This window comes from Botrytis byssoidea (assembly GCF_014898295.1).
Source record: "Botrytis byssoidea strain MUCL 94 chromosome Unknown BBYS_003, whole genome shotgun sequence".
Taxonomy (NCBI): Eukaryota; Fungi; Ascomycota; class Leotiomycetes; order Helotiales; family Sclerotiniaceae; genus Botrytis; species Botrytis byssoidea.
This window is the reverse complement of record NW_024065844.1, coordinates 1,764,300-1,777,026: the sequence shown is the minus strand read 5'-3', so window position 1 is coordinate 1,777,026 and position 12,727 is coordinate 1,764,300. Positions and strand designations below refer to the sequence as shown.

Sequence of the window (12,727 nt, the reverse complement as noted above, 5' to 3'; positions counted from 1 at the left end):
AGTATTCAAACAGAATTTTTTCCCTTGAAAAATTTCTGTATCTCGGCACAAACCGCATCGGTCACCTCTGCCGTCTTTGCGTTCCCTCCAAGATCCTTAGTCACGATACCCTAAAGCTGTCAATATCTCTACAAACTATTTAGATGACATAGAACGTACCTGTTCGCACACCTTTTCAACACACTCTAGGAGAACTTGACTTGCTTCCTCCTCCCCGAGCCATTCCAGCATCTCCGCAGCAGTCCAGAAAGTTGCGACAGGATTTGAAATGCCCATGCCAGTAATGTCAAATGCAGAGCCATGAATAGGTTCAAACATACTAGGATTGTTCCTGGTAGGATCTAGATTCGATGTTGGGGCAATACCGATAGAGCCTGCGAGAGCAGCGGCAAGATCGGAAAGAATATCAGCGTGCTACAAACTATCAGTTCAATGATTTCAACATCTTCAGGCTCTCTTGGTTATGATGGTGCTCACCAAGTTCGTTGCGACAATAGTATCCAAAGACTCTGGTTTTAATACCATCCTGCAGGTCATTGCGTCCACAAGCATGAAGTCCATCTTTACATCTGGGAAGTCTTTTGCAACCTCTTTCGCCACCTCATCCCAAAGAACCATGCCATTACGTTGTGCGTTGCTCTTGGTTACCACCGTCAGCATCTTTCGTGGTCGTTTCTGCGCAGTTTCATACGCAAAACGAAGAATTCTATCAACAGCGTGTCTAGTGAAGATGGCCACTTCAGTCGCAGTCTCCCATGCTTCACCACGATGCGAACGACCGCCTTGTCCAGCGTATTCACCTTCACTGTTTTCACGAACAATAACCCAATCTAGGAGCTTGCAGTCCCGAAGTGGAGATTTGGTTCCACGGAAAACTTTAGTTGGCCTAACATTGGCATATTGCTGAAATGGTTGACAGATGGCTAATCTGAGACCCCAAAGAGAGATGTGATCGGGAACGTCTGATACTGATTAGTACTAGTACCTTAAAATTGTAGTATTCTTTTTCTTTTACCAGGGGCACCAACTGCACCGAAGAGAATGGCATCATGCTTCCTTAACTCTTCAAGGCCACCTTCAGGAATGTATTTTCCAGTCCTCTTATAGGTTTCCGAGCTCCAATCAAAGGGTGTGAAGTTAAGCTTGAATGTTCCCATTGTTGTCGCGAGAGCATTGAGGGCTTGAATACCTGCATCGATGACTTCAGGTCCGATCCCATCAGCTGGAATGGACGCGATGCTATATTCCTTTGTCGAATTGATAGTAGATGGAGACATTCTAGTTGTACGGTAAGAACAAGCGGTAACCAGAAATGTAGATGTGCTGTATCGAATGATAAAATAGTTCCGGTTTGAAATATACTGTGTCTTTTGAGGAATAGATGATTTAATAAAAGACTTGACGTAGAGATGAACCGGCAGTAAGGAAGAAGATTGTAGGGATAATATCAACAGTCGATCCCAGTCGCTTGCAAGGATACCGGCGAAAGGCAATTCCGAAACCCATGCTAATTGCAGATGTCGTGCGCGAAGTCACCGGGGAAAGGAAACTCCGTTGCACTCTTGACATACATACCTCATGAAAGATATGGCTTTTTGACATAAACTGTTGCCGAATTGGTTCAACAAGTATTTGTCCTTAAGTCAAGTGAGTAAGTCGTCTAATAGACCAAAATTCGTCAAAGGGCCGCTTTTGATTGCCCTTGCCGGTACTATGACAATTCCAAACAATGTCATTCAGGAAATCTTGAGTTTTGTTGTCCCTCGAGTTCAAGCTCATCATGAGAAGTGGCAGCATCAGCAAACAGAATTCAACAGGCCATTCCTCCTTGCTTTATCTGGCCTACAAGGTAGTGGCAAATCAACTTATGCCAGCCAGCTTGCATTAGCCTTGGAACACGAACACCAGTTTAGGGTCATTGTTTGTTCTCTCGACGACTTTTATCATGACCACGAGACTTTGGTTAAGATAAAAAATCAGAATCGAGATAACGGACTACTCCAAGTACGAGGACAACCAGGAACACACGATGAAGCATTTGTGAGCCAGTTTTTTGAGTCACTTACTACTGGTATCGTCAAGATTCCGGCATTCGATAAAAGTAGATTCCAGGGTGAAGGAGATCGAGTTCCCCAGGAAGACTGGAAGGTTTTTATTCCAAGTAAAGAAAACATATTGGATATTGCTATCTTTGAAGGGTGGTGTGTAGGATTCAAGTCATTAGAAAGAGATGAGCTCGAGCGAAAATGGGAGAGAGCGCAAAGAGAGCCTCGAACTATGAGATTAGGTGAAGATCCGACATTCCCAACAAACACACTTCGAAATCATCCCCTTGGTCATCTCGAAATGATCAATGAAAATCTTCGTCGGTATAACACAACGTTCATGAACCCAGCAAACTTCGACGCTTTGATTCATCTCGATACAGAAGAGCTCATCAACGTTTACAGGTGGAGAATAGAGCAAGAGCACAATATGTGGAAAGTAAAAGGCACTGGTATGACCGATGCAAGTGTCATTCAGTTCGTTCAAGGTTATATGCCTGCTTATGAACTATATTTGGAGGAGTTGCAAAGAAAGTCATTCATTCCACGAGGCAGTGAACTCGCTTCAAGTACACAGTTACGCCTTGTGTTAGATCGAGATAGAAGTGTTTTAAAGTATCAAGAATTATAATTGAATTCATTTCTTCTTTTTTGTGTTCAATTCTTCTATTGTAATAATTTTACAATAATGTTATTATGTACTAAAGCTGTAAAATAGTATCGAAAAACATACTATTTCCTTCTTTCCTATATATCTTTTCTGTAAATCGAGGAGACAAAGACCTCGTCGGAATATCATAATCGTATCTCTCGTTTAGAAGACCCGAGTTGCATCCCGTAGTACTATAGGTTTATATATATACGAAACTCGAGTTCTCTTAGGGTGAATTTTACGAATTTCTTAGACTCTTTCTTCGAACAAGTAATATTACGAATACAAAGTTTTGGAGGAATTTTCATTTTGACGAACTTGAACTTATATATACGGAAATATTTGGAAATATGAATCTATATTTATTAAATCATCATGATCCACTTTATGAGGAACTGTGGGCACAGACCACCTCATCTATGGCACTAAGATGTACCCCAGTTTGTCATCGTGTACTTCTTAGGCAACAAGTCAGTTTATGGAACAGACGGCATATCCAACAATTTCTCTTTCTTCGCAGTTCTGACCTGCATTCGTGAGAGATATGACTTGCTCAATCAGCGATGAAGTAGGAAGAGGGGGCTCTTCCACAATCCGCCAGAGAACTTGTGCCCGCTCTGCATGCTGTTCTCCCTCTTCACCAGAGAACAAATGCTGCGATGGTAGGCCTTTTCTGGCTCTGTGGCATTTCCAGCTAATTGTCTAACTCATGCAGATAATTGTGTTGTCAAAATCGCACGCCGAGATTGCAAGAATGAACACAATCATCGAAATAAGCTTCCCTCGAGCTCCCAATCGTCCATCCCACTCCCATCCGACGAAGAACCATGTCAGAGCCACCTTTCTAAAGCAAAGGCTGCATATAATGAGATATTGAACAATTTTGGGTGTATTTGCAAGGTGTTACTTTCCTTGAATTTGGAATCATGCTGTGCTCTAGAGACTGGGCCTGATCGGCGCAAGAGTTCGGAGAAGGATAGATTGTTGACAGGAATGAGAAAAGCTTCTAGTGGGGGTAGTTCTGTCAAGTCGGCTGGAGGCGTTTCGTGTGCTGAAGAATTGTACTGCTCTCCTCCGAAGGGCGAGTTGGTGAAAGCGGTGATGAAAGTAAATGCCTGTTGCTCTACACCACCAGATCACACTGGAAGCGATGTTGGAACGAATTCCGCCACAAAATCTAGATCCACCAGCGATGATGAAACCAGCCCTAAGCATATCGAAGAGGGTTTGGACTGCTGCGCAGAGGGGCCAAATTTCAATGATCAGGTTCCTGCTTCGGATTGTGGTAAAGAATGCTGTTCTGATCCGAGCGTGGAACCAGCGGTTACATCGACATCTGCGAGTAATGGTGGCAAAGGAAGCTGCTCTAAATCAGATGGGGATTCGATTGTCGTCGCTTCGCCTTTGGACGATTGCAAAGAAGGCTGCTGCTCAGAGCCAACCTCGACTTCATCAAACATCAAGCCGTCATTGGATAAATGCTGTTCTACTGAGGTTCAAGCTGGGAAACACACTACCTTGGGAGTGGAAGAGGCAAGCGATTGCAAAATTGGAAACCAGGATCTCTCGGATCCGACTGGGAAATGCTTAGTCGCTAGAGAAGCTTGCTGTTCTAAAGCCAAGTCTGGAGGTAACAAATGTTCGCAAGATGTTGAAATTTTACCCTACACCTCAAACACTGGCGTCAATCATGTAGACTTGGAAAAAGGCGTCCTTGAAGTCGAACATCTCATCATCAGTGTTCAAGGGATGACCTGTACTGGCTGCGAAAAATCTCTCTCCAAAGCTCTGACTTCGATGCCAGCGATTTCTAATATCAAAACCAGCCTTGTTTTGGGTCGAGCAGAGTTCGACATTTGTACAAATTCAGCCGATATCAACGTTGCGGAAATTATCAAGTCTATTGAAAAGATGACTGGATTTACTTGCTCGAAGATGACATTATCTGGACACGAGCTTGACCTCATTGTGGAAGACTCTACAGTCTTCATAGGCGACAAAGACCTTCCATATGGAATTTCGGGTATTGCTATCCTCGATTCTCGCACTATTCGAGTGACCTATCATCCAGAGGTTCTTGGAGCAAGAGATTTGATGAGCAATCCATTTTTTGAATCAGCCAAGCTAGCCCCTATGGCAGACCCTCCTCTCATCACATCTGGTAGAGCTCATCTTCGCTTGATGCTCTTCAAAACGATGGTTTCTATAGCGCTGACTATTCCCGTGCTTATCATGGCATGGGCCGATCTTCATCCTCGTGAAATCGCTTATGGAGCTGCTTCACTAGTTCTCGCAACAATTGTGCAGGTGTACATTGCTGGCCCATGGTATTTCAGCGCCTTTAAGGCGCTGTTTTTCTCACACCTAGTTGAAGTGGACTTTCTTGTGGTTCTCTCTACATCAATCGCATACATATACTCCATCATCGCCTATACTCTCATGGCTTATGAAAAGCCTCTTTCAACTGGGAGCTTCTTCGAAACCAGTACGCTACTGGTAACATTGATTATGGTGGGACGCCTTGTGACTAGTTTGGCAAGACAGCGAGCTGTGGAGTCGATTTCTATTGAATCACTTCAACCTTCAATTGCAATTCTCGTGAATTCAGAATCAGACTCTCAAAATGAGATTGATGCACGGCTTTTGCAATACGGAGATGTATTTTTAATGTCGCCTGTATGTATATACGCAAATTGTGGTTCAAGAATGTTACTAATTTGTTGATCTAGGATTCGGCAATCGTCACAGATGGGACTGTCATCTCTGGTGTATCGGACGTCGACGAGTCTATGATCACGGGTGAGGCTAATTTTGTGGCCAAAAAGCCGGGTTCTCCGGTTGTTGCCGGATCTATAAATCACTCTGGAAGCTTAACAATTCGCCTAAACCGTCTTGTGGGAGACAATACAATCAAGTCGATTGGTCTAATGGTAGACGAGGCAAAATCTTCCAAAGCCAGGTTCCAAGATATGGCAGACAGAGTAGCGACATACTTTGTCCCGATTATTCTTGTTCTCACAGTCATTGTATTCGTTGTCAGAGTGGGAGTTGGCATAGGAATTCAAGACTATTCAACGACAACTGCATGCATCAAAGCCATGACTTATGCAATCTCCGCCCTCATTGTGTCATGTCCATGTGCAGTCGGCCTAGCTGTTCCTATGGTTCTGGTCATTGCTGGCGGAGTGGCTGCTAAAAACGGCGTGATCTTCAAGTCTGCAGAAACTATTGAAAAGGCTAGAAATATCTCCCATGTCGTGTTTGACAAGACGGGCACACTCACACAGGGGCTACTTACGGTGGAGAGAGAGTTATATCCAACCGGCGAAGGAACCACCCTCGGACCAATGATTCTTGGTTTGACAAGTAGTAGCAAGCACCCTGTATCATCAGCCATAGCAGCTCATCTGAAGTCAACTGTTACCAAAGCAGTTGAGCTGAAGAAAGTCACCTCGATTGTAGGCTGTGGCATTGAAGCTACTTGGGGAGAAGAGAACATTCGTGCGGGAAATCCATATTGGCTGGGAGTTGAAAACCTACCAGCGGTAACCAATATCCTCTCCCTGGGAGTCTCTATCTTTTGCATCACTGTCAACGGAAGTCTTGTCGCAGTATATGGTCTCAAAGATAGTCTTCGACCAGATACTATGGCTGTTATTAACGAGTTGAGGCGACGGAATATTGGGATTTCTATTATTAGCGGTGACAATGAAGAGTTTGTCAAGTCTGTTTCTAGAACTCTCGACTTGCCTGAAAGTCATGTGCGCTTTCAATGCATTCCAGCCGAAAAGCAGACATATATCAAGGAAATTTCCACTGAAAAGAATGTTGTGATGTTCTGTGGTGATGGAACGAACGATGCTGTGGCACTTGCTCAAGCATCGATTGGTATGCATGTCAATGGAGGCACAGATATCGCTCAAAGTGCAGCAGATGCAGTTCTCATCCGACCAGCTCTAGGTGGAATTATCGTTCTTATCGACCTTTCTAAGACCTTTTATCGACGAGTTGTCTTTAACTTTACTTGGTCGTTCGTCTACAACACCTTCGCGATTCTTTTGGCCGCAGGAGCATTTCCGAATGCAAGAATTCCGCCTCAGTATGCTGGCCTGGGTGAGATTGTAAGCGTTTTGCCAGTTATTGCTATTGGGGTGCAATTGAAGTGGGCCAATTTTACTAATTTTAAGGTCTAAGTTGGCTTGTGCTTGGTGGTGATGAGTAGGACTTCGCTTCAATGCTGCTTTCGTTCATTTACTTGGCTAACTACTATGGAGCTCTTCTAGTTTGACGTCAACGTAATCCATGATTTTTAACGAATATCACATGACAATGTGATTACTCATTAACCTTAGTTCAAGGCTAGCTTGAAGTAAGCGATTTTTATTATATAAGAAATAAAGAGATCTCTTAGAAATCTCTTTTCTGTTTAGCTTTCTTAGTCTAGTTAGTTCATCTGATCTTTATAGTATACTCTAGTATGTGATCGTAGTAGATGTTAATACTTAGAGTAAGACTAACTATTATTATACTTTCTTAAGATGCGAGTAAATTAGTGTTCTTGTCTATACCGTAAATGGTCGGTTTAACATATTATCTCTAAACTCTTAACTATTGGTTTGAGAAGGATACGAAAGATGTATCACTCACGTATTATAGGTCCTAATTGCCTATATCATATTTTGTCTAAAGAGCTAGCTATATACAAGAGATAGTAGGCCTTATATAGATACTAAAAAAGAGCTAGTCTCTTTCACATTAGCTTAGGTTCAGTATAGTAGTCATTTGATTGAAGTCATTCACCTATGTTCATACATTTAGCTAAGTACATAAGCAAATTTATTTGAAAAGACTGAAAAGATTACTAAGCCTCTAATTTCTGTATTTTGGACCTAGACATTTTTTCTATATATTTGGGTAGGAATTTATGGTGATTATAAAGATGTAGCCTGTAAGCTTTCTGCCTAGCTCTAGAGTGTCTCTAAGTGCATCTAAGTACGGACCATTAGGAATAATAAGTTTAAAGAACAACCAACTAATCTGCATCTATTAATGTACTTAGGGATATTAACATGATGTGCTTGTTTGAGGCGCCGCTGTTACTGATCCAACTCAATACTTACTCGTATCCGTAGCAGTATTCTCCACCAGAAACATCGAGGATTTCCCTAATAGGCTTGGCCGCTGCTAGGAACCCCATATCCATGACGTAGTCGAGCGTGACTTTGTTGCCGGATGAGTCATCAAAGAGAGCGTCAGTGCCGAAAACAGCCGTCTCTGCAGTTACACGTGTGGCATAATGACCATCCTGCCAGGTAGTATAGATTTTGTCGACGAAACCATGATGCAGCCAGAATACTGGATCGGAGGGACTTGCCCAGAAATCCCACAGTTCAGGACCAGCTGCGTAGTGACCGCCACCGTGAACCCCTAGATCGTAGATGCCGTCGGCACCGCCGCTGTTGTATCCCGCCACCATAGACGTGTAGTCGGTGGCTGAAGTTATGTTGGTAATGCTCGCCGGGTCTGAGTACGAAGCTGTCGCGATTGCATTGTTCAGGTTTCGGGTCAAGCAGTGTGGGTAGTAGCCTAAAGGATCTTTCAGAACTGGCAAATTGCTAAAATCAGTGACCTGAGGGAACAACTGGAAAGATGGAGTGTAGTTGGCAAAAGGACCGTTGACTACACAACCACCACCATTTCCATTCGCTAGCGTAGTATTGGTTCCTGGAACCAACGGAACAGAGCTGTTCGGGTTGAAGGCTCCATCACCGCTCAGTGAGGTTTCACTGCCATCGAAGAGAGGGGGGCCGGCAAGGTCAGTAGCCCTTTGTGAACAAGGGTATTCACTTCAAAGGAATGACTTCAAAGGAATGACTTCAATATAATGGCTACTGTATCAAAGGGATTAAGCGAATGCAAAAGAGACTAGCTCTTTTAGTAGTGCCTATATAAGGCCTACTACTTTCCTATATAACTAGCTCTTTAGATAGAATATAATAAGACATACAGGACCTACGAACACGTGGGTGCTACGTCTTCCGTATCCTACTCGAACCAACAAGCCCATTTGGACCACTCGATGTAAGGAAGCGCGTATTGTTAGCCACATTCTGTGCGAAGAGCGTTTTCGAAGACATAGATATATTCGCGGTGGAAAGGGAGAAAAGCTCCATTCAAGTGTATGTTGGCAGTACGGTTGATGTGCGTTGCAACGAAGTCGTCGTAATGGCTCTGAGCTCCAGTGTAGGCAATAGTATTTCCCGTATTTCGTATACGGGCTAGTTTAGTGGCGCATATCGATTTTTTTTCGAAATATGTACATACATAATATTGAATTCGATACCACTGAAGATATTCAAGATTATTTAAACTTTCGATATTATTAGTAATATACTGAAATACTGGAATTCAATATAAAATATGTATTCCTATTTATATTAGATAATAAAATTCTATTTCTTATTTCAAATCGAATTAAGATCCCTTATTTCTAACCTAATTTGATATAGAATAAATAATTTATATTGAATTCCAGTATTTCAATATATTACTAATATTTTTTAAATATTCAAATATATATGAGAGTAATATAATCTTTTTTCTAAACATATTAGCTACAATATCAATATGTTAATACGCGCTACAGTTTTACTGTAGTATACTATTACCTACACTGCTGAGCTCCTGGCGCTTTTCCATTGGGAATTCGAGATGGGAGTTTCATCAAACATTTGACGCTATCGATATAGGCCAGGCGTTCTTCTGTAGATATGTTGCCCCTGTAATGTTGTCAGTACGCATTCTCCCATCTAGAATCCAGAAAAAGACATACCATTCTCGTCGCATTAAGCGGGTATCGCTGGTACAGTTCTTGGAGCCAGAACCCGAAAGATCTTGCCGAGGGCTCTTATGTGACACATCTGTCGGTGCAGCTTGGGCGAGAACAGCCATGAGCAACCAGCCCTGTACGGCCTTGTGTAAAATTTGAACCATAGTTTGGATGCTTCGAAGTCTTTTCAAGTTTTAACGCCTCTTTAAGTGTCAAGCAACTACAGCTGGATGTTCACGTGGAATGTAGTGAAGAGATGCTGCTGTGGATGAGAGGTTTTCCTACAATTCGTCGTTCCCCTATTTATACAATGATTGATGCATTCAGGGTTACAACCGGACTTGTAGAAATGTCCGGATACTAGTGCTAAAGTTTAACGATTTCGTTTCTTCGCTTATTACCTAATTATATGATTATTTTGAGTTTGCTTTAAATGAATACAGATGCTAATAAATCTATTGAATGATTGAAATACGAATAGCAGTATAAGTATACAGTATAAGTCTATTGGAATGATTGAATGCTAGTGCTAAAGTTTAAATATTTTGTTTCTTTGTCTACTAATTATATGAATGTTTTGAGTTTGTTCTAAATGAATCTACTGAATGATTGAGGTATGAGTAGTAAGTATTACAAACGTGCCCTCAATAGCAATAAAAAAGATTTTGCTGTTAGATTGTGTGATGTCACATGACTGACCGCATTTTTATCGGAAGGGCTTTGATCTCGTTATGACGTCACTGTTATCTACAAACATGCCTCTTAAGACAGCATCCATTCAATGCTGCCCAACGTATTGTTGGAGAATTGTTGGAGAATTGAAGACTGGTTTTGGAGACGCTATTGCTGCAAGGCTGATGTTCAAAGTAAATTGTTTTGTATGTAGTCTCTCCAGGCGCTAGGTTCTGAGTGACAGCCTCTCCTATTTTGAAAGGAAGAAGTCAAAGGTAGGTTTCTCGGAAGCTGTCTGCAGGCTGAGATTATAAATTGAGCTTCAATCGTTAAGCGCACTCAACCTTTGACGGCTAATGCTCTCGTTGACGCAATTATAGTTTTGTCGGTAGCTGGACATTGCGGACATTACAGACTCCGTCTGCAAGGTATAAATGCAAACAATTTTCTCCCCAATTGAGGAGCAAGCTTGACCATTCAATTTCTCTATCAAAACACATGCTTTAAAAGTTGTCTCATTACTCCAACAAATCTACTTCAAAAATACATCAAACCTTCCAAATGTATTGGACCACCGCTTTTTCTGCCGCTCTGAGTCTGTCTGCCGTAGCAGATGCGGCTACAGTTGGTCATCTCCGGCCTCGACATGAGAGGTGTCCATCCATCAACGGAAGCTTTTCCTTCGATATCTTTCAGCTATATCCTGAGAATTCAGCTTTCGATCCAGTCCGATGTAAGTTCTACTTGAGGTAAGTTCTTACCAATTGTCAGAACTGGTAGTGCAAATTAATTTACATGATACTTGTTCAGTTCAATTTACAACGCATCGATTGTGGGTTTTGACCTATTTACTGCCGACCATCAAGTTCTGACCTTTCCGGGGATTACTCATACCAAGCCTTATCACATGGCAGGCGTTGATTATGATGTTCACAGTGGCGCTATGTTCTTTACCGCAACAAGTGGTCTTGCATTCGAAACTAACGGCGGAGATCTTTCTGGTCCGCAAAAGGTGACCAAGTGGGATACAACAGCAATGGAAGCAGTCTATATCGCAGACCTGGCACCTTTCCAGGAACAGTACGAAAGTGCCTTTGGACATGTCACTGCTGGATTCCAGGACATTGCTGAGGATAGCAATGGCAACAGCTATGCTCAGCAAGCTATGGCGGCTATAGTATTGCTAAAATCGCTCCTAATGGTACGGTAACACCATTTTTCATGTCAAACAAAACGGCAAAGAACGCGACATCGCCATACCTCTACTTTGGCCTAGTCTTTCTACCTTCACCAAGCAAGCTCCTTATCAGCGATGGCCAGCGAGGCACTTTCGTCACTTTTGACACAAAATCTCATTCTCCTGTTCCGACACCCATCACGATCTCGAACGTGCCATCGAACTATACATCCGTCCTCTGCGATGCTATCATCACTCCTGCCCGCTATCCCCATCAGCGTATTGTTCTTTGCGCCGAGTATTACTTAGGTGGTAGTGGGGCCATCACAGTTTTCTCGAGTAAAGACGATTGGACAAGTGCCGAGTATCTTGGTGCTGTTTACAACACAGACTCACGTACCAAGGGATTTTCAACAACAACCGCCGTTGAGATAGCGAACTCTATATATCTCTCTTCAATGTCGTTCTCAGATGGCCTCTCTTATGATACAGTTGGAAACAGGTCAAGTTTTCCCATGATTGATATCACGCAACAAGTGGATACTCTAGTGGGAGCTGACTTCTGCTGAAAGTGTAACAGGACAGCTGTTAGGTGGGCAAGGAGCTCAGGATATTGTGGCAAACAGCTGATCTCCAGAGGGACACTGCGATCCAAAGACAATACCCAACGACCTGCCTCCTGATAGCTAGTTCATGAGTCAGCACCCGACTCCAATATGCATATAGTCACGCTCCCTCGTGGTACTCCATGACAGTTCATATCACATTTGTTATTAGTAATCATAAAGAATAAGTCTTTATACAACTCCACCTTCAACTCCCTTGTCACGTGGTGGTACTAGCCCTGGCCTATACCCCGTCCTACTGTTCTAACCTGCTATATATGTAAGAGTAAGACAGAACTTCTAATTCTATTGTCTAGTCTTTTGAGTTACTTAGCTTAGCGATTTAACTTCTGGATATTTCTAGAAGTAACTTCGTAATTATCAATAGAATTATTTTTAGTTGCAAATAAAGCTATATAACGAGTCTATATATACTTATAGTCCTTTATTAGCCTGATAGCTAGTATATATAGATCTACTTGTCTGTATTCTTATTAGATATAGATAAAGAGACTATATCTTAATAAAGAAAGGAGTACTATATAATAGTACTAGCTCTAATCTATACTCTATTCTGTTATATATATAAAATTAAAATATAACTCTTAGTTCTATCTTTTAGTCTTTTGAATTGATTAGCTTAGCGATATAGCTTTTGTTACAGGTATATATATATATAGTAATAAGCTATTAAGAATCAATTTCTATTACTATATCTTTTGAATAGATAATATACATAGTATAATA

General features: G+C 42.0%; 4 protein-coding genes across 4 annotated transcripts; 3 read left to right on the top strand and 1 right to left on the bottom strand.

The window, feature by feature from the left end:
• Positions 1–5: 5 nt before the first annotated feature.
• EAE97_001965 (uncharacterized protein) lies at positions 6–1,277 on the bottom strand (the record flags this gene model as incomplete). The annotated part of the gene is made up of 4 exons (XM_038872476.1): positions 6–110; positions 160–414; positions 478–962; positions 1,016–1,277. The coding sequence occupies 4 exons, from the start codon at positions 1,275–1,277 to the stop codon at positions 6–8; spliced, it is 1,107 nt and encodes a 368-aa protein (XP_038737034.1).
• Positions 1,278–1,713: 436 nt separating this feature from the next.
• EAE97_001964 (uncharacterized protein) lies at positions 1,714–2,676 on the top strand (the record flags this gene model as incomplete). The annotated part of the gene is made up of 1 exon (XM_038872475.1): positions 1,714–2,676. One exon carries the CDS (start codon positions 1,714–1,716, stop codon positions 2,674–2,676), a length of 963 nt encoding a protein of 320 aa, XP_038737033.1.
• Positions 2,677–3,241: 565 nt separating this feature from the next.
• Positions 3,242–6,890, top strand: EAE97_001963 (uncharacterized protein; the record flags this gene model as incomplete). The annotated part of the gene is made up of 3 exons (XM_038872474.1): positions 3,242–3,359; positions 3,413–5,373; positions 5,427–6,890. 3 exons carry the CDS (start codon positions 3,242–3,244, stop codon positions 6,888–6,890), a joined length of 3,543 nt encoding a protein of 1,180 aa, XP_038737032.1.
• Positions 6,891–10,759: 3,869 nt separating this feature from the next.
• On the top strand, positions 10,760–11,944 carry EAE97_001962 (uncharacterized protein; the record flags this gene model as incomplete). The annotated part of the gene is made up of 2 exons (XM_038872473.1): positions 10,760–10,947; positions 11,009–11,944. 2 exons carry the CDS (start codon positions 10,760–10,762, stop codon positions 11,406–11,408), a joined length of 588 nt encoding a protein of 195 aa, XP_038737031.1. The 3' UTR covers positions 11,409–11,944.
• Positions 11,945–12,727: the final 783 nt, after the last annotated feature.